This window comes from Malus sylvestris, chromosome 15 (genome assembly GCF_916048215.2).
Source record: "Malus sylvestris chromosome 15, drMalSylv7.2, whole genome shotgun sequence".
Lineage (NCBI taxonomy): Eukaryota > Viridiplantae > Streptophyta > Magnoliopsida > Rosales > Rosaceae > Malus > Malus sylvestris.
Window position 1 is genome coordinate 24,093,464 of NC_062274.1, and position 21,106 is coordinate 24,114,569.

Genomic DNA, 21,106 nt, shown 5'->3' on the forward strand with positions numbered 1-21,106 from the left:
TCGATACTACAGCAAGAGTTGAACAGGGTAGCAGAGCTATTACAAAGGATTTATCCTGAAAAGGATGAAGGCTTGGGCTGACTGCAGCTTCGTTTTAAAGGCAAATCTGGCTTTGAGCAGAGTTTGTACTTATATTTGTTTGTTTGAGTGTCCTTGACTTTGATTTCTCATTCTCCTTTTATAGACACTTTGGCCTGGCCTCAGTAGCAATAATCTTGCCCAAATGCAGTTTTGAAGGATAGTGACTCATCAGCTATTTACTTGTACTGCCACTATAAAGTACTTTTGGGCTGATTAGCTGGCTGATCTATACCACTTAGCCCTTGGGTAGGTGAGCAAGTGGTGCAAATGATCTGCACGAAATTTTAAGCCCAGAAAAGCCTTGGTTTGCTGGTGAGTTCTCCAGCCGATTTGGGGTAAGTAATTTTGTGATTTGCAGTTGATTTTGGGATATGATTGATGGGTTGCAGTTCATTATATGATATATAGAATATTTGCAGTTTTTTTTTTTCATTTTAGGGTTTTTTTTTTACTGTTTAGTTTTTGGGTTTTGTCTAATTTTTGTGTTCTGCTTTATAGGGTTTCGTTATCTTTCATTAGAGTGAACGGATACCTGAAGTAGCTTTGATGGCACGATCTTACCTACCAAGCAAAAGTTTCAGAGATAGTTTCAATTTGGAGAAATGACCTGAACAAGGTTAGACTTTTGCAGTGTTTTTCTTGATTCATGAACATGATGCTTTTCTTTCAAGTGAAATGTATATATGAGATGTAGAAGTCATAACAAAGAAAAATTGTTATGTCTTCTACTTTATCGACCAATTGAATTGAAGCAAGGAAACATTTTTGCATATATTTGGCTATTCCAAGTATTTTTAATTTTGTAATTTTAATTTGCAATATGGCAGGTCAATAAAAAAGCTCCAGAATCATTGGCCGATCCGCAAGAGTGTCCTAATTTGTTTGAGGACTGGCAGGTTTCTCTTGCCCTTGAGTCTAAAGATGCAGAAAATAGGTATCCACCAAGGCCATGAAAAAATCTACTTTTTAGCGCTGTAGTAGATATGAACATAATTACTGAATGGCAAGAAATTGTGCTTATTTGTTGGATAATTGTGGATTGCTTTGTTGTCTTTTGCAGGGGCATTCATCCTCCTGTTGACGTAAGAGATGAACGAACATTCTTCATTCAATTTTTTTGGGCTTTTTCTAACCCATCATTTTCTTTTGAGTCAACCAAATAGTCCCAGCTTGCAACTTATGTTGTGTGGTATTATTGTCTGAAAAATTAAGTATGCATGTATATTTTATGTGTGTTCGCGTGCACACCTCCGCATGATGTTAATCTCTGTGGGCCATCTATATATATATATGTAGACATATATGTGTGTGTGTGGAATGCAACATATCGGATTTAGGTTATACTGTGCATAGTTTTATTGTCTGTTGTTATCTGTGCTATACCATATCTATGCAGGCTCAAACTTATTCATGAGCTTTATAAGCACTTTCCATAATTTAAGCTGTCTGTTTTGGGTTCTTTTTCATTAGGTCATTAGCTACTGAATGATGGAGAAACGAGTACCATGCCACTGATTTTGGGTTCTTTTAATAATTTTCTGATTTTTGGCGTTTTGCAGGTAGTGCTGATGTACTGATTTTCTGGGATTTTTTTTGTCCTTGCAGGATTTTTGGTCTTTGAAATGGGTACGTGTTGTTTTTAACGTTTTGGTTCTCGTGTGTTCGGCTCTTCATTGCTTCGTGATTCTCATTTTTCAGTGTTGGGTAATGGAAATTTGTAAAAATAGTTGTAGTTTTTTGAGAAAGTTGGCATTTTTAGTTATATTTTCTGTTTAATCCCAAATGTAAGATTGAAAAATAATTGAAATGATGATTTTTAAAAACTCCTCTTAATTTTTTTCCTGGGATTTAAAAGCATCTTTTCCCGATTGGTTACCAGGGTTATGTTCTCTATAATTGGTTCACCTAATTTTGATTAGTTTTAAGATTTGTCCTTTAAGTTTTGTTTTTAAGTTTTGTCTTCTGTGCTGTAATGAGATATTTCTGTTGGCCTTTCGGATTTCGGCATGGGAAAGTTCACTTATTTGTCTAATTAGATTGCGTATGGCTTCGATTCTTTATTTAATTATTCTGTTTGCATTCGGGTGTGATGATCTAAATTTTATATGTTTGGATTATTCACTTAACACTAATTTGTTACATTCAGGTCTCCACCCCACATTTCACAAGTTCAAATTCCATAGAAGTCGGTTTTGCAGATTGTGTCTGCAATTAGATCAGAGGTCAACCACACTTTTGTTATCATGCGGAAGATTGCTTTTGGGAAGGATCTGAAGCAGTTCCTCTTTGTATGTTTATTGCCATGTAGCTCTGTCTTTTCTAATTGATGGTGTTCATGTTGCATTGCGATTCATGATGATGATTTAATTGTTTCTCAATTTGTAATTGTTTGTAAATAATGTGGCGTATTTGAATTGCAATCTGTGTTTTGTATGAAAGGGATGGCATATCATGTTGCTGACTTAATTGTTTATGTTTTTCATATTTGCGATGGTGTTATGATCGATTAGGTGATTGCTGACCTGTGACTTTGTTTGGAGCTCAAATTTTTTGAGCATTATATTGGATTGTATTGCACTTGGTTTGATGTTGTTTTGGTCGACAATGTAGGGATATGAGAAACAAAGAGGATGACACTTATAACTGCCCCTCCCCATCGGCCTTCTTCAAATTTGGATCACAAGAAGGGAGCAACATAGGTATTGATCATGGTGTTTTCCTTCTTAATTTGGAAATGGTTAATGTAAATAATTGGACAAAAGAGCCAAACAAACCCTTTTCTCTCAAATGGAGGAGATGATGTGGTCGACGGCCACCAGCCCCAACTCAAGAGTTTGGCTTTTTGTATAATCGGATCTAGTATAATTTTATTTTGGTCCATTTCTTTTTTTCCTTTATATAAGTGCAGATGTTGTGATGTTTTGAATGAAGGGTGGATCACACACTTCCTCCTTACTTAGAGCAAGAGGAGATGACGGTTTGTATAAAAAGAAAAACTTACCAGGTACTTCAATTTTCTATTTTATTAATTATTGTCTGGTTTGAAATGTTGTATTCAGAGAGAGAGAGAGAGACCAATTGTCCTTGAGAAACAAGTTTACATTGCGAGAATTTGCAGTGTGCAACTTTGATTGGTTATTTTATTTGATTGAGTTAAACTTGGATTTCTGGATTTTGACTTTTTCGTTTGTTTCTCTATTGCAGGGTTGGCTTCATTTTATTCCAGTAACTCTCTAAATAGGTCCAAGAACTCACTAAATAGGTAGTCAAGAAGAATTCAGTGTTGCTTTCCTTTTCTGTTTACTCTCTTCCTGGTTGCACTCTCACCACTTCTGTTGCTCACCACTTCATCTCTTCTGTTGCCTACAATCATCACAAAAAAACTCGAACCCTCAAACCAACATATTCATTTCTACAGTTTCTCTGACAATTAATCTAACCTTGAAACCAGATGGGCAGAATTTGGTGGTGTCTTCATCGTCGATTGACACCTGGACTGCAACATCATCTTCACTCACCCCAGCGTCAGCAGATTCCACCTCCAAATCCTCTCCGATCCTTATTCCCAGAAGCTCTCCCTCTGATTTGTCATCAGGTAAGATTTTGGTGTTTTTGTTTGGCATTTGATTCAAGTTTTCTTTGCATTAAATAAGAAAACAACCTCAAGCCCTCAAACCCATAAATCAAATTCTACAAGTTCTCTCACTCTTAAGTCTTAATCTAATCCTAAAACCAACATAACAATTTTGAAATCTCCTCAGAGTTTTCCAACAATTCCGGTCAGGTCAGCGTTGATGTTGGTCTTAAACTTTTCCTCAGCACCTCAGGTGCCTTCTATTTCATGTCAGATCTGCTTCAAATTTTTTATTTAATATAATTGGGTTTTAGTTATTTTATCGTAGGTTTTCTATGGTTTGTGTAAATTCTCATCTGATCGATGATTTTTTTTGTTATCATGGGCTGAAAAGTGTGTAATGGGGTTATGAGGTAGAAGACTGTTTGGGAGTGGTGGTGGATTCTCTGAGTATGACTGGGATGTTGAGAAATTGGAGCTCTTCTGGGGCCATATCCATTTGGATTTGCAGGGTCTGATTGGAGGAAAAGAAATGAAAAAAAATTTGGGTTTTGGATTGATGTGGTGTTTGATTTTATTTAATATTTGTTCCTGCATGTTTGGGTTTTTTTTTTAATTTAAAAAAAAAATTTTATGCATGTTTTATTTTTTGAATTAACACTATTTGTTTTGTTAATTGCAGGTTTATGGTGTTTGCTTGATAAAGACGGAGAATAGTACCGTCCAAATGAATAGGAAGACTAAAAAACTCCTTGATGTGTTGCTTTCCTTAATGTATAAAGACGGAAAAAGAGGGGCAAGTTGCGAAAAGACCAAAAAAAAAAAAAAAAAAAAAAACCAGAGATTGGTACTTTTCATGCATTCGAGCCAAGTTTTATAATGTATGTACATGTATTTTCCATTTGGTGAATTCCAAAAAATAAGAGCGTTTCTGTACACTATTACTCTTTATATGTAGGCAAAAATGAGAGTGTCTCTGTACACTATTACTCTTTTGTATGCAGGGCAAGTGGAGATGGCAATTGTTGTGGTTCATACAATCCCTCCTTTTTATTTAGAGCAACTGGAGATGGCTGTTTGAATAAAAAGAAGAATTTGGCTAGGTAATTCAGCTTTCCAATAACTGGCATTTGGTTATTTAAATGTTTATGCAGAGAGAGATGAGTTATGTACTCTGATTTCCTTACATTCTCATTAAATGTTACCCAATTTAAAATTGTCTCTCACATGAAAGTTTGATTTTGACAAGATGTGTGTTTTTAAAATTGTAGTGTCGTGTTGGCATTATTGCTTATTTATGAATGCAAGTCTATTTCACATCTATGTAATATCTTTAATTTTGATCTCCATATTATTCAATGTTCACTAATGCCTTTAATTGTCCTCTGTTTTACATCTAACTGATGACACCACTTCCACTGCACCAGCTCCAGAGAAAAATCTATCAGCTTTTGACTCAAATTCCAACTATGCCTTATCACTCTGAATACCAAAGCAACCCCAAGCAATTCTGGAATAATTTTTACGAGTAAAAAAATACATTATGTATAACTTAACCTCAAATTTATTCATTTCACAAACATTCGCATCAAATCCGTAGTTTTTTATTGCTTGAAGTTCCATACCACTCAATGTTTACTAACACTTTTCATTTTCCACTATTTAACATCTATATACTTATCATTTTTGCAATCGCTGGGTGTACGCAAATACAACAACAACAACAACAACAACAACAAAGCCTTTTCCCACTAAGTGGGGTCGGCTATATGAATCCTAGAACGCCATTGCGCTCGGTTTTGTGTCATGTCCTCCGTTAGATCCAAGTACTCTAAGTCTTTTCTTAGAGTCTCTTCCAAAGTTGTCCTAGGTCTTCCTCTACCCCTTCGGCCCTGAACCTCTGTCCCGTAGTCACATCTTCGAACCGGAGCGTCAGTCGGCCTTCTTTGCACATGTTCAAAATCACCGGAGCCGATTTTCTCTCATATTTCCTACAATTTCGGCTACTCCTACTTTACCTCGGATATCCTCATTCTCAATCTTATCCTTTCTCGTGTGCCCACACATCCCACGAAGCATCCTCATCTCCGCTACACCCATTTTGTGTACGTGTTGATGCTTCACCACCCAACATTCTGTGCCATACAACATCGCTAGCCTTATTGCCGTCCTATAAAATTTTCCCTTGAGCTTCAGTGGCCTACGACGGTCACACAACACGCCGGATGCACTCTTTCCATCCAGCTCGTATTCTATGGTTGAGATCTCCATCTAATTCTCCGTTCTCTTGCAAGATAGATCCTAGGTAGCGAAAACGATCGCTTTTTGTGATCTTCGCTAGATTGCTCCGGTCATTAGTGTGGATAAGTATATAAATGGATAGAGATAGGAAAGCAAACACAAGATGTACGTGGTTCACCCAGATTGGCTACGTCCACGGAATAGAAGAGTTCTCATTAATTGTGAAGGGTTTACACAAGTACATAGGTTCAAGCTCTCATTTAGTGAGTACAAGTGAATGATTTAGTACAAATGACATTAGGAAATATTGTGGGAGAATGATCTCGTAATCACGAAACTTCTAAGTATCGGAGTGTGGTGTCGTCTTGACTTGCCTTATCTGTCTCATAGGTAGATGTGGCATCTTCTCTGGAAGTACTCTTCCTCCATCCAGGGGTGGTATCTTTAACTGGTGGAGATGCACAAGGTAATGTATCAATTTCACTTGAAGCTTACTTGTAGTTTCAGGCTTGGTCAAGCGCGATACAAACCATGTAGTAGGAGTCCCCCAAGTCGCCAAGCTAGGGGGTCTGCTGAAAGAGGTGACAGACAAGGTAAGCAATCAGAGCTCCGACTGATTATTCACCTTCTCCCCATCTTGCAGCAGCATGAAGGATAAAGAGAAGAAAAATGAGAAGAGATGATATGAGATACTTTTGCTTTTGAAGAAGTAACTTTCCACAGGCTTATTCTTGAACTGAGCTTGAGGGTTTTCTGGTTTCCTCCAGAGTATAAGGTCGACTGAAGAATTTGAGGGTCAAAACAAGTCCATCAAATCTAGAGTACGTTCCACCCTGCTGATATGGGATACTTTTGCTTTTGACAGAGTAATGAATGTATCGGCACGTGTGCTGTTACGCTTGTCTCCACATGCTTCCTTGTATCCTTCGCACTTGCCCTATCTGTTCCTCAAGCAGATGCGGAATCTTCCCTGGAAACATAAGATGTTGAAGATGAGTACTCGAGAGCAATGCCAGGTAAGTAATCAGGTAAGGGGTTCCAGGCAGTCAGTTCCTGGCTGGAAGCTTGATTCCAAGTGCTGACTGATTGCTCTCTTTCTCCTTGTCTTGCAGGTAAAAACAAGGCCAAAAGAAAAGACAGGGAAAAAGCATGATATGGGATACTCTTGCTTTTAACCCTGATGATATGAGATATTCTTGCTCTAGTATAGCTTGTTTGCAGAGGTATTATCGGGGGGAAAGAAAGCTGAATATTTCGAAAGGCTTCGTTGGGAGTGCCCTCTCAGATATGATGAAGGGTTGAGCATTTTTGCAGGTCTGCCTGTCCGTTGGGGATGGAGGTCGACATATATAGGAGTCTCCCTAACAACAAGTAGTAATGCTATTCCTTTACCCTGCTTGGTCATAGCACGGTAGTGGGAGCTGCCAGTTTCACATGTTTTAACTCTGTCAGAGCACTTTGAAAAAGTGGTCTGTGGTATCTGGCTCTCGAGATTCGGAGAACGATGCCTCTTCGATTTTTGAGAAAGCAATCATGCTGGGGGTATGACTCTCGAGATTCGGAGAGCAGTGTCTCTTCGATTTTTGAGGAAGTAATCATGTTGGGAGTCTGGCTCTCGAGATTCGGAGGGCGGTGCCTCTTCGATTTTGGAGCAAGCAATCTTGTTGGGAGTGTTGTCTCGAATGTGAGTAAAGGTTGGGCATGTTTGCTAGTCTACCTTGCCACGAAGCACAAAGGTTGACACACAGGGACTTTCCAATTATCCAGCAATGGTACTGTTCCTTTACCCTCTCTTCGATTTTGAGAAAGTAGTCATGTTGGGAGTCTGGCTCTCGAGATTCGGAGGACGGTGCCTCTTCGATTTTGGAGCAAGCAATCTTATTGGGAGTGTTTTCTCGAATGTGAGTAAAGGTTGGGCATGTTTGCTAGTCTACCTTGCCACGAAGCACAGAGGTTGACACACAGGGACTTTCCAATTATCCAGCAGTGGTACTGTTCCTTTACAGTTGTGGGTAATAATATGGTAGCTAGACCTTCAAAATTTATGTGTCTAAACTTTTGTTAGTGCTGTTTCTTTGCTATTCTTTTACCTTTCTTGGTCAGAGCGATGTAGTGGGAGCTGCAAGCTTCACGTGCTCAACTTTGGCAGAGAACTTTGGCAAAGTTATTTGTGGTACCCATGAGCTATTGTTGCGTGTGGGAAGTGGGTGATTGAACAGTAAGATTCATGTGCTTTCTACTTCACCAGAAGTCTTCGACAGAATGCCCATAATTTCTGCAAAGCTGAGTGTGCGTGTGACAGGTGCTGACAAGGCTAGAAAAGTAGGTGCCTCTTCGATTTCTGAGATCGGCCCTCGTGGTCTCTGAGCAGCCCAGCTTTTGAGAAAGCGAGCGCCTCTTCGATTGATTCGGAGAACGATGCCTCATCGATTTTTGAGAAAGCAATCATGCTGGGGGTCTGGCTCTCGAGATTCGGGGAGCAGTGTCTCTTCGATTTTTGAGAAAGTAATCATGTTGGGAGTTTGGCTCTCGAGATTCGGAGGGCGGTGCCTCTTTGATTTTGGAGCAAGCAATCTTGTTGGGAGTGTTTTCTCGAATGTGAGTAAAGGTTGGGCATGTTTGCTAGTCTACCTTGCCACGAAGCACAGAGGTTGACACACAGGGATTTTCCAATTATCCAGCAATGGTACTGTTCCTTTACCCTCTCTTCGATTTTTAAGAAAGTAGTCATGTTGGGAGTCTGGCTCTCGAGATTCGGAGGACGGTGCCTCTTCGATTTTGGAGCAAGCAATCTTATTGGGAGTGTTTTCTCGAATGTGAGTAAAGGTTGGGCATGTTTGCTAGTCTACCTTGCCACGAAGCACAGAGGTTGACACACAGGGACTTTCCAATTATCCAGCAGTGGTACTGTTCCTTTACCCTTGTGGGTAATAATATGGTAGCTAGACCTTCAAAGTTTATGGGTCTAAACTTTGTTAGTGCTGTTTCTTTGCTATTCTTTTACCCTTCTTGGTCAGAGCGATGTAGTGGGAGCTGCAAGCTTCACGTGCTCAACTTTGGCAGAGAACTTTGGCAAAGTTATCTGTGGTACCCATGAGCTATTGTTGCGTGTGGGAAGTGGGTGATTGAACAGTAAGATTCATGTGTTTTCTACTTCCCCAGAAGTCTTTGACAGAATGCCCATAATTTCCGCAAAACTGAGTGTGCGTGTGACAGGTGCTGACAAGGCTGGAAAAGGCTGGAAAAGTAGGTGCCTCTTCGATTTCTGAGATCGGCCCTCGTGGTCTCTGGGGAGCCCAGCTTTTGAGAAAGCGAGCGCCTCTTCGATTTTTGAGATCGGCCTTCGTGGTCTTTGAGCAGCCCAACTTTTGAGAAAGCAAACGCCTCTTCGATTTCTGAGATCAACCCTCGTGATCTCTAAGCAGCCCAGCTTTTGAGAAAGCAAACGCCTCTTCGATTTCTGAAGCTTCGTCGAGTGCAGATTTTTATAGGGGCTGGCATTAAGTTCCAAAGCACACTTGAATCTCCACCAGTAGAAGCTTCATTCTTGCACTTCTAAGATCTTGATTTGTCCGACCTCTTCTCTCTTCAACACATTTGAAAATGTCTGGCCCCTCCGACCGTCGTTTTGACTTGAACCTTGTTGAAGAGGCAGCCCCGCCTTCTCCAGACAACATATGGCGCCCATCCTTCGTCTCCCCTACTGGTCCTCTTACCGTTGGGGATTCCGTGATGAAGAATGATATGACCGCTGCGGTGGTGGCCAGGAACCTTCTCACTCCCAAAGATAACAGACTACTTTCCAAACGGTCTGATGAGTTAGCTGTTAAGGATTCGCTGGCTCTCAGTGTTCAGTGTGCAGGTTCTGTGTCTAATATGGCCCAACGCCTATTTGCTCGAACCCGCCAAGTTGAATCATTGGCGGCTGAAGTGATGAGTCTCAAACAGGAGATTAGAGGGCTCAAGCATGAGAATAAACAATTGCACCGGCTCGCACATGACTATGCTACAAACATGAAGAGGAAGCTTGACCAGATGAAGGAAACTAATGGTCAGGTTTTACTTGATCATCAGAGATTTGTGGGTTTGTTCCAAAGGCATTTATTGCCTTCGTCTTCTGGGGCTGTACCGCGTAATGAAGCTCCAAATGATCAACCTCTGATGCCTCCTCCTTCTAGGGTTCTGTCCAGTACTGAGGCTCCAAATGATCCCCCTCCGGTGCCTTCTCTTTCTGGGGCTCTACCGACTGCTGAGACTTCTCCTAAGCAACCTTTGTGAAGGCTCCCTCTTGTGTGCTTATTTTGACTCATGTATATGTACATATTTGTAGCTTATCGGGGATATCAATAAATAAGTTTTCCTTCATTTCAACGTATTGTGTTAAATACACCAAAGCCTTCTTCGCTAAGTTCTTTGAATTTTCTTTTGTTAAAGCTTGTATGTTGAAATATAAAAGAAATATAAAACGCAATATCATAAAAAGAAATTGTTTTCTGTGTTACTAAGGTGTTTTGGTTCAATTGAGTTACGAGGGACCGATCTTGATTCTTCACTATCTGCCTGAAATTTTCAAAAAAAACAACTTGGGAGCTCAAGTTTGAATTTTTTTGCTATTTAGTAGTCAATTTGTAGCACAGTGGAAATGTGGAATGATATTTTTGCCTTTCAATTCTAATTGGCAATCTGCTGCCAATTTAAACCTTTTCAGGGCGTTTGCCACGGAGGTTATGCAGAGCGCAACTATTTACACCCAACCTGTCCTACAAACCACTAGAGGTGGTTCTGACTCGTTTGCAGGGATATGTGATGAGCTATGGGTTCAACCATATAGGCCACTACAGGTGGATCCGGCTAACATATTACTAAGGTATTGATTGATGAGATATGCGTAAATCGTACAAGTCACTATAGGTCACTTCGACTTATGAGCTAGCATTGATTTATGAGATATGGATAAGTCGTACAGGTCACTATAGATGACTCCGACTTATGTACTAGCATTGATTGATGAGATATGGTTGTAGTCGTACAGTTCACCATAGGTGGCTCCAGCTAGTGTGCTAGTATGGGTTATTAAGCATACGATTATTTATATTGCTAATGAGATGATATGTCGTGGTATACTTCTGGAATTACTGCTAGTATACTTTTGATTTCATACTTATACGTAGTATGATTTTCTGAAAACTATATAGGTTTTACGACGAGAGGTTACTACCTTTGATAATTGAAATGATTTTTTTGAAATCTTGGTTTTGCCCACTCACACTTTCTATTTTGCACCCCTCCAGGTCCTAGTATCAAAGTTTCGTATCAACAAGGACTTGTGGCACTCCCAGTTCAGGTGGCTCCGTTAAATGGTATAATTATTATCTTACCTCATTGTACTTACTTATGCTCTGTATCACGTGTGAAATGGGTCTATACCCGTTCATCGCGCACTCGCGTATATAAGCATTTTTAGGTTTAAATTATTTCATAGTTTACGCATTATCACACTTTATGGCTTCGTCACCTTCCAGGTGTCGGCCAACACAGCTCGATTCGGAGTTCTAGTGAACATTCCGGGTCGGGGTGTGTCAATATTTCAAAGCTTTAGCCAAAAAAAAAAAACAAAAATATGAAGGATACACTTCTCAAGATACGCCACGCAGAAATATGCATTTTAGCATATAGTATTAACTAGCTAGGTTGCCCGCGCGTTGCTGCAGTGCTGTACTGTTGTATACCTTTTTTCTGCAGAATGGGTGGAGCATCTATCTGTTTTCTTCATATAATGAAAAGTCTTCTGGGACAACGAAGAACATAGATAGATATTAGGTTTTTAAATTGACTTTATTCTTCACATTTCTATTATAATGCAGCAGGAAAGAAATTGTAAAACATTGTAAAGTTAAGAGGTTGCGGGAAAAGTAAATATTGTTATGTAGGAATCAATACGATTGGATATGTAATAGCTGAATAAATAGTGAGGAAGGCAAAATGACGCGATACGCACCATCGTTTGAAGTTCATCGGTTGAGAATGGGTTACAGTAGTGGTCCATGCATAGATAATTTCTAGAGGTATTCGGGTCAAACTGTCAACAAACAATCATTTCATTAGTAAATGCGGACTGTCTGAAGTTGGGCTCAAAATGATAAGAATAGTTTGCTGAGGATGATAAAAGAGACTGGCGTATAGGACCTTTAGTGTTTCACCGAAAAGAATGTAATGAATTTATCCATTGGATAAATGTCGAGGCATTCAAGATTTTTCATTGAAAAATTGACGCAGTTTAAAGGCACTACTCTAAACATGCTTTGCAAGTAATGAAAACCTGACCAAGTTGATATCAATCACAAATCCAAATGAATGTTAAATAATGAAGCAAAACACTTAAAACGAATATGGTTTAATAGGTTTAAAAACTGTGTGCTCAACCTAATCATGAAGGAAACTGTGAAAACAAAAATGAAAAAAAAAGGTAAAAACTAAGGAGAAGCAGGAAAAAAAAGGTGAATACGTTTGTTTTCCATGTGAGGTTTTTGGGTCGATGGAATTTTTGTGTACAGAACAATGGGATCAATTAAATTTTGGTTCTTGTGTTTTAAGACCAAACCCACCTCAAAAAATAAGAGTAAATTTGTATTGATACCACAATGATCAAAATGGATAAGTTATATACGTGGATGGTTACAGAGTTATGGGCTGACTTGGTTCATGAAGAAAAATAAGAAAAACTTAAATATTGACAAAAAAGATGAAGTTTTTTTATGCTGTAAGTGACCATATCAGTATCTATTGAATAAAGGTTTTTTAGAAATGCAAAAGGAAAAAATGTTGAAAAAGAAATTAAAAGTTGAGAGTGATCAATGTTATACCTTGAAGACGGCGAATAGGCGCAGTTCTTTCAGATTGATTCCAATTTGGCTGTAGGAAACTGAAACATGTCAAATTGTAAACATTTTGCACCAAGGATTGGATATGGAGAGACACAAATACTGTTTCCAATGAATAAAAGTGAGTGCAAATATAATCGTTTCACATACGATAATGTAGGGAAAACGATGGTCAACATATTGGGATCTGATGATCATATGTTAAGAACAATTGATAACAGTGATTAATACAAAATTGTAGCCGCTACCAGTTAAGATTGAAACAAAGGTAAAACATACTGATGCTAAATTTGATTTTAAAGGTTGGTAACAATCATGGAATGATGATGGATATGATTATAGCCCATGACAAAGTTACTTTTATAATTATTTACTGGCTAACATTGCATTCATGGTATAGTTAAAGGCTTTATACATTTTTAGCGCCAATTAAGTTTGGTTCCAATGCGTATAGAACGAAAATAAAATGTTGGGGTTAACATTGAACAATTTAAAGATTAAACTGGTTAGAACAGTTTAAAACCAAAGATATCGCTTGAGAATAGATTGGGCGATCAGATTATCCAACGAAAGATTATAAACTGAGGACAATAGGTTGCACAAATGTGAAAGAGAAGTGGATAAAAACGAAAAAAATAGAAAGAAAAAAAAAGGCAGGCAGCAACAAAAGTAACAGAAAACTAACAACGCAAAATACTTGATACATTGAAGACTAAATGTCTAAACAGATTATATACCTTCAATAAACACCGGTGCTTCTTGAAAGTGAAGAAGAATGAAATCAGTCAGCGATATCAACCATCTGATTACAGAGACAAAATCTGCAGGATCACAAAAAGAGAATTTAAATGTAGAATTTATCTGTAAATCAAAAACTCCAAAAAGAAAAACAATGAATAAAAAAAATTGAGGTACATCAAGAAAGGAAATCTTACCAAGCTCAAAGCCTTAATGTCTAATCTAAATTAGAGAACACTAACCCAGAAGACAAAGTACTACACATTTCTTAGGAAATTACTTTGTGGTGGAGGCTATATATATAAGTGATAATTTCAGTAACCTGTTGCTGAACCTCCGTTTATCAAAACATAATAAAGTAAAGCACATAAAAAAGGCCTCGTTAAATCCTCCTAACTATAAAGTACCTGAACATTTGTTTACTCACACCAGGGACATCACAAAGTAAAGGAACTAATAGCCCAACTAATTGGTTAATGTCCTGTAAACCTTCTACTTGTTGTTTATATGAGATATGGCTGCAACAAAAATAAATATAGTTAAAATAAATTCAACCAATATGGCATGGAAACGATGGGAATTAATCATATGAACTGAGTCAATTGACCGAAAAACACAACACAAAACGCATCAAATCACCAAGAAAACAGAACAAGTTGATGTCCAAAGTCTGGGGTAAACAACACACACAGAGACTTAAAAATTAACAGAAAAAAACAGTGACAATTTATCAAAAATACACCCAGAGAGTTAGTGAAATGAGATGCAGATTATGCAAGCATTCATAAAATGACATGAATAAATAGAGGACAAATTAACAACTCACCCCATTGAAATCAATCAAACACCGTAATCTTCAACTAACAAAACAAACAGTGAAAATTCAGAAAAAGCAAACATGCAAGAATAAAAATTAAATAAAACCAAACATCAAATCAATACAAACCCCAAATTTATTTTATTTTCTTTTCCTCCAATCAGACACCAAAATCCAAATGGATCTGGCCCCAGATGAGCTCCAATTTCTCACTATCCCAGGTATACTCAGAGAATCCACCTGCATCCATTACATAAAAATTTGAAGAAAAAAAAAAAGAGAAAAAAAAAAGAAAAAGAAGAAAAGTGTACCTCATGCCGCTGCTCTTGAAAAGCCAGAAAAATTAGATCACCCTAAATACCAAGCAAATATATAAGCAATTCAATAATCACCAAAGAGAAATCCACCATGCATGAAATTAAGAAATTTAAAAAAAAAATACCGGAAAAAGAAAAGGATACCTCATACTTCCGCTTCCAGTCCTGGAGAGCCAATTTTGGGATTTTTTTTTTTTTTATAGAGAAAGTGGAATGTGAGAGAGACCCTAGTTGCCTAGATTTATCTGTCCCTTCCAGATGACCAACGCTTACAGAAACCCCAAGAGAGCTCCACAACTGGCACACAAATAAGATGTAGCATGGTATCTTTCTCCAGTTGGTGGGAGCTTTAACTTGATGCAGTGTGCAATCAAAGTAAAGGACCAAATGACAGGGAGAGGAAGAAACCCAGGTTCGAAACGAGGCAAAATGCTGTGAGGGAGAGAAAGAGAAGAAGTGAAGGCAGCGATGATAGACGCGTAGCCAGCAGGGGTAAAAACGACTTTCCACCGCAGAAAAAGAGGAAACAGAATGGCAAGCATAGAGAAACCGAGGACAAATCCGTCCGCACACTATAGATCAATAGTAACCCAAAACAGCGTTTTAGTATAGAAATAATTTGTTTATAGCATTGGGTTTAAGAATCTTGTTTAGTAAATTAACTACATCATAATCTGATCTTGCAATATCCATTGTAGATAGGTGTTTTGTTTACCTTTTAGAGGGTGTCAAATTGCAGCAAACTTTTATTTCATTACACCACGTCAAAGTATATATTTGTAAATGACTAACTTTTATGTTATGGGTTTTCTCATCATTCACAAACATGATATAAATAGTTGTTTTCAACACCCAAGAGCTTTTATATATGCTTCCATCTATGCACACGAACCCTTATCCTCGATCAGGCAAAGCAAAAACCAAATCGAGAAATAAAAAAAAGAAAAAGAAAAATCAGGGATAATAATTTGTGCGCATGAGTTGAAACACACAACAGTTCCAATCTTGCAAAGAGCTTTTTCTGTATTGGGTTCAATGGTGAGTAACGAGCAACAATGAAAGAGTTGGATGTGAATTTACAACATCTCTTTTATGATGTGCTCCAAATCATAGGGCCTTAAACCATGATTAAAGCCCAATTATATCCTCAACAATCAAAATTTATGTCCTAGTGTTAGTTTATAGCATAGACAACCGACGACCTCATCCGCCAATAAAAAGGAAAGAAAATAAACTAGACACCAATGAAAAACTAACAGTGTTAGTATGTCTTCCGTGAAGTGAATTTTGTCGACGTCCTTGCTAAGTTTGGTTAAAGGGAGGCAGATTGTCTGCCCTCCTGTTATAGTGCCCTTCCTATCATCTTTTATTTGTGCGGTTATAGTTAAGGTTAACATTTTATATTGATTTTTTTATAGAGATAAGAAGACAAAAAGCAATAGGAATATAAAATATTGACGTGTCTTAACTGTGACCGCACAAATAAAAAATGATGAAAATGGCACCTCAGGAGGGCAGACGATCTGCCTCCTGGTCAGCGATCCTCAGAGTCTCATATTTGGATGTTCTCCCTCCCTATGATGCTCCGTCAGCTTGATTGTGGGATAATAGTGGTGGTAGTTGGCCTAGGGCTTTCTTTTTTTTTTGGCGAACAGGAATCAATAACAACCGGGCAAAGATGCCAAAGATACACAGAAGCCTACCCCGAGGCAAAAGCAAGCAACAAACAACTAAGGAGAAGCAGTACAAAGAGGAACAACCGACATCGCACCAAATGCTAAAAATGTCACTCCTCATACTGCTAGGAAGAAATTAATGGGGACAAGGAAGACCATCATTACACAGAACATGAACAAGAGAGGATGGGGGTCTGTTGACCCAAACATTATCACATACCTCCCTACTTTGCCGCAACGCCAGACGATCCGCAGCCATATTTGCCGATCTTGGAGTCCAAGACCAGCGGCAGTCAATAAAAGCCTCCCCCATTCTTTTGCATCGCGCCAGAATTGGAAAAGCTTCCCAACTACCCCTCGTATCCGAGTCTCGAATACAGGATATTGATTCCTGAGAATCTGATTCCACGATGACAAAATTCCATCCCATACTTCTTCCAAGCTCACACCCATGCAGCACTGCCAAGGCTTCTGCCACAGCCACAGACGAGGCCGTGACCCTCCTCCTGATCGCTGCCATAAACCTGCCCTCATCGTCCCGAGCCACCACCCCCACAAAACCAGGAGCTCCACTCCTTAACCAGCTCGCATCCACATTAATTTTTATAAAACCCACACAAGGAGGAGACCACTGCATATCAGAAACCAAACCATTGACAGAAATAGGCAAACTACATACCGTAGCCTGAGTATATTCCTTAAAAGCAGCCACAGATTGGGTGATGACTGCGATGATCTGTCGAGGAACTATAGGTTGTTGATTGAACAGAAACTTGCATCTCGCCTTCCATATAAACCAACAAGTTGTAGCAACATATGAAAGCATATCGTTCCGCACACCCGACTGCCCATTAGCTAAGCCAACAATACTGCCCAACCAAATAGCCCAACTTGTGACCGCATCCCTCCGCAATCCTCTAATTAACCTTACCCCCATCCAAACCTCCTCAACCCACGAACATTGGAGAAATAGATGTACCAAAGATTCCTCATACCTATTGCAAATAGGGCAGAGAGTAGACGAAGAGGATCGACGTATAAACAAATTTACTTTCGTGGCCACTGCCTCTTGTAAGGACCTCCACATGAAGGATCTGATTTTTGGCTGAACCTCAAGCTTCCAAACACACTTCCAAACCTGTTTTGGGATGAGGGCAGATCGGTGAGGGTTTTCAATTCGTTGCTGGATATTCCTGGTCATAGCCCAATGATATCCTGATTTGACAGAATAGATTCCATTCTTCACAAAAGGCCACACTAATCTGTCATTCGAACTCGGATCACCTGAATGTGTCTCGTAAATCGCCTTGATCTCTTCCTCCACCAGAAAGGGTTTAAGGAAATCAATCTCCCAGCTACCATAATCAGTGCTTAACAAAGAATTCACCCTGAGATTTAAAGAAACGGGAACTGACCCCAGGGGAGATGGATGACCAGAAGGGATAGAAGGCAGCCATTTATCCACCCAGACTCTGACATCCTTTCCATTCATTATCTGCCAGTGAGCGCCACCCCGAATTATTTCTCTACCAACCAGGAGGCTTGACCAAGCCCATGATGCTCTTCCACCCCTCTTCGCGTCGAAGAAAGAGCAGTTGGGGAAGTATCGGCCTTTAATGACCGACGCCCACAAAGAGTTTGGTTCCGATAACAGTCGCCAACACTGTTTCGCCAAAAGAGCGTTGTTGAACTCCGTGAAGCACCTCAAGCCAAGCCCACCTTCTTCTTTCGACTTCCCCAATTGTTCCTTTGAAACCCAGTGAATCCGGTTTTCCCCATCATTCTGCCCCCACCAAAATTTGGATATCAAAGCATCCAGATCATTGCAGAAGGTCTTCGGAAACTTGAAGAGATTCATAGGATAAGCCGGAACTGCTTGCGCCACTGCCTTAATTAAAACTTCCCGCCCCGCTTGAGAGAGAGTGGAGCGTTTCCATCCTTGAATTTTGCCTAAAAGCCTTCCTTTTACATACGCAAGGCCACTTCTTTTTGATCTCCCCCAGATGGCCGGCACTCCCAGATAAACTCCCGGGTTCCCAACTTTCTCCATCCCAAGAATGGTGGCCAGTTGGAGAGCTAACTGATCCGGCACGTTCCCCCCAAAGAACACACAGGACTTTGATTTATTTACCTGTTGACCCGAGGCCGAGCAATACTCATCAATAACCTGGACTAAATTTCTACAGTTCCTCGCCTTCGCCTTCAGAAAGATCAACGTATCATCCGCAAAGAAAATGTGAGATATCATGGGACCAGCACGATCCATCTGAATCCCCTCAATCCGCCCCCCATCACTCTCCCGCTGAATAAGTAATGATAATACTTCACTGACCAGCAAGAATAAATAAGGGGATAAGGGATCCCCCTGTCTAAGCCCCCTTGAGGGAGTGAATTTGGAACCTGGCTGTCCGTTTAGAAGAATGGAAAAATTCACTGTAGAAATGCATCCCATAATCAGATTCCTCCATCGACTATTAAAACCCATCTTCTCCATAACAGCCATTAAAAAATCCCACTCCACACGATCATACGCCTTATGCATGTCCAATTTAATTCCCAGCTCAAAGTTGCATTTTGTCTTTCTATTTTTTAGAAAGTGGAAAAGCTCATGCGCAATACCGATATTATCTTGAATCTGTCTTCCTTCCACAAACGCATTTTGTGTAGTGGAGATCAACACCGGCAGCCATCTTTTTAATCGGTTGGCTAAGACCTTGGAGAGAATCTTGTAGGAGTAGTTACAAAGACTTATGGGACGAAATTGAGACACAGAATCCGGATTTTGAACCTTTGGAATTAAAGCCAGATGAGTGGCATTTAGGCGCAGAGGCTGCAGAGACCCATTCGTCAAATCAACAATCATATTATTAACATCAGAAGCTATTATGTCCCATTGTGATTGATAGAATATCCCTTGAAATCCGTCAGGACCCGGAGCTTTTAGTCCTCCCATTTTCATGGCAGCAGTTTTAATCTCCTCCACAGAGACCGTAGCCGTTAACGCAACATTCATCTCCTCCGAAACCTTCAAGGTAACGCAGTCGAGCATGTCACCCCACTCCCTATTGCCCGAAGACGTGAATAATTCCACAAAATGATTATCAATTAAGCGCCGAATCTGCCCTGGAGTATCCACCCAGTTCCCCTGCCCATTCTTAAGCGAAATAACTTGATTTCGCCTTCTTCTTTGAATGGTAGATTGATGGAAGAATTTAGTATTCGCATCTCCATCCTTAAGCCATTGTACCCTAGATTTTTGTTGCCAGACGCTCTCCTCCTGTCTCCATAAACGATCAACCTTCTTAGTCAGCTCTTCTATCTCATGGGAGTTGCCTCTCCAATTAAGTTGGAGTTGTCCCAGATGGTCCATCAATTTCTGAATTTGCCTCGATCTCTGACCAAACTTATCCCTACTCCACTTGGAAAGATTAGAGCGAGTCTCATTGATTTTCAGATTCCACCTCTCCACCGAGTTACCCACTCGGACCTTATCCCAAGCATTTTTCACAATTTCTTTGCAATCTGTATCATTTGCCCAGTGAGCTTCAAAACGGAAAATCCTCTTCCTTTTCCCAATACGTGGTTCGCACTGAACAATCACTGGGCTGTGATCAGAGCCCAATGTAGTACCATTGGTGACCCTGGAATTAGGCCAAAGAGTCTGCCAAAATTCATTCACCAGCCCCCTATCCAACCGAGCCTCAACTAGCTGCCCATTTCTTTTCCCACGCCACGTGAATTTTGGGCCGTTAAAGCCCAAGTCAAACACCTCCAACTTGCTCATGAACTCCTCCAAGTATCTAGTCCGGTTATATCTCACCTCAGCACCGCCCGACTTCTCGTGGTCCCATAAAAATTCATTGAAGTCTCCCCCACAGATCCACGGGATATTGTCAGGAGCAAACTTATGAATCATTCCTCCCCAAAACTCTACCTTCTCCGTACGGTACGAAGTGCCATACACACCGGTAAACCTGAACACAATCTGAGAATCCACCAGGATACATCGAGCATCAATGAGGTGTTTTGAGAAATCATTCACAATTACATGTACTGATTCATTCTTTGTGTAATTTATTTTCTTATACAGAAACAATATTAGTAGGTGTTCCTTTACAAGTTTTTATTTCCTACATTCTCTTTTGTTTCTCCTGCACCCTCCATCAAAATAACGAGGATGATGCTATTAAAACACCTTTTTTACCTTCCAAACATTCCTTGTTAATTCATGATCCTTGATCATCTTTAATTCATTTGATCCGATGACCGAAAATTAAGAAGAATGTGTAAAAAAAATTGTGGATAACACCGTCCTATAATAATTCTTCAAAGTCAAAATAGTTCTGAAGTATTTGATTAAAATTTGAGTTTATCCTAACAATGTATTATTGACTAAAGCATGAACCTTTTATCCTCCAACAAGTTTTACGTGCCCTTTATTCCCACTCGGAAGTAGGAGGGGGTATAATTAAAATAATGGGCATATGTTCCTTGAGTAGCCACCTCTTACGAATCATTTGGCTACTCAATAACCGCTTAACCTCTATTCAATTGTATTCTCAATTAGCAACCACAAAACAAACAACTTTGTGGACATTAATATATGTATCACATAAGAATCGCATGTAAAGCGTTTCTCTAATACCACCAACTAATCATGTGGAAGTCGTGTTTTCTTTACATTGCTTATGCTCTTAAAATTATTATTTGGTTTTTGCCTCTAATGCTAATTATCAAAATTTACTTCAACATCCAAATCATCAATTTGGCGGCATATGCTT

General features: G+C 39.6%; 2 protein-coding genes and 1 long non-coding RNA gene across 29 annotated transcripts in view; 1 reads left to right on the forward strand and 2 right to left on the reverse strand.

Moving 5' to 3' along the window:
- The window catches only part of LOC126604494 (mitochondrial Rho GTPase 2-like), a 36,466-nt gene extending 28,852 nt beyond the window's left edge, over positions 1–7,614 (reverse strand). For 3 of the 4 annotated variants that reach the window (XR_007616637.1, XR_007616634.1, XR_007616632.1), the window contains exon 1: positions 5,372–7,614. The gene's annotated coding sequence lies outside the window, so the exon portion shown is untranslated. The remainder of the gene's footprint in view (positions 1–5,371) is intronic. The other variant, XR_007616638.1, reaches the window with a different exon arrangement.
- Positions 202–10,631, forward strand: LOC126604498 (uncharacterized). 10 transcript variants are annotated; one of them, XR_007616661.1, is made up of 12 exons: positions 203–416; positions 580–697; positions 909–1,015; positions 1,641–1,707; positions 2,228–2,591; positions 2,692–2,780; positions 2,990–3,085; positions 3,286–3,676; positions 3,845–3,924; positions 4,338–4,502; positions 4,660–4,758; positions 10,605–10,631. It is a non-coding gene; the product is annotated as an uncharacterized LOC126604498 (long non-coding RNA). The 10 variants fall into 10 exon arrangements; XR_007616662.1 differs by having other exon boundaries at positions 3,013–3,085; XR_007616665.1 differs by having other exon boundaries at positions 2,228–2,385.
- Positions 10,632–11,419: 788 nt separating this feature from the next.
- LOC126604496 (uncharacterized) lies at positions 11,420–15,115 on the reverse strand. 15 transcript variants are annotated; one of them, XR_007616650.1, is made up of 9 exons: positions 14,794–15,113; positions 14,644–14,685; positions 14,462–14,572; positions 14,342–14,375; positions 13,923–14,033; positions 13,515–13,598; positions 12,760–12,818; positions 11,895–11,975; positions 11,420–11,684 (listed from the first exon to the last, which is right to left on the reverse strand). XR_007616650.1 is itself a non-coding variant. In XM_050271773.1 (8 exons), exons 4-8 carry the CDS (start codon positions 14,344–14,346, stop codon positions 11,583–11,585), a joined length of 309 nt encoding a protein of 102 aa, XP_050127730.1. In that variant the 5' UTR covers positions 14,347–14,375; positions 14,462–14,572; positions 14,644–14,685; positions 14,794–15,115; the 3' UTR covers positions 11,420–11,582. The 15 variants fall into 15 exon arrangements, 2 of the variants coding, with proteins under 2 accessions (XP_050127730.1, XP_050127729.1); XR_007616652.1 differs by having other exon boundaries at positions 14,775–15,113; XR_007616654.1 differs by lacking the exon at positions 14,462–14,572 and having other exon boundaries at positions 14,801–15,112.
- Positions 15,116–21,106: the final 5,991 nt, after the last annotated feature.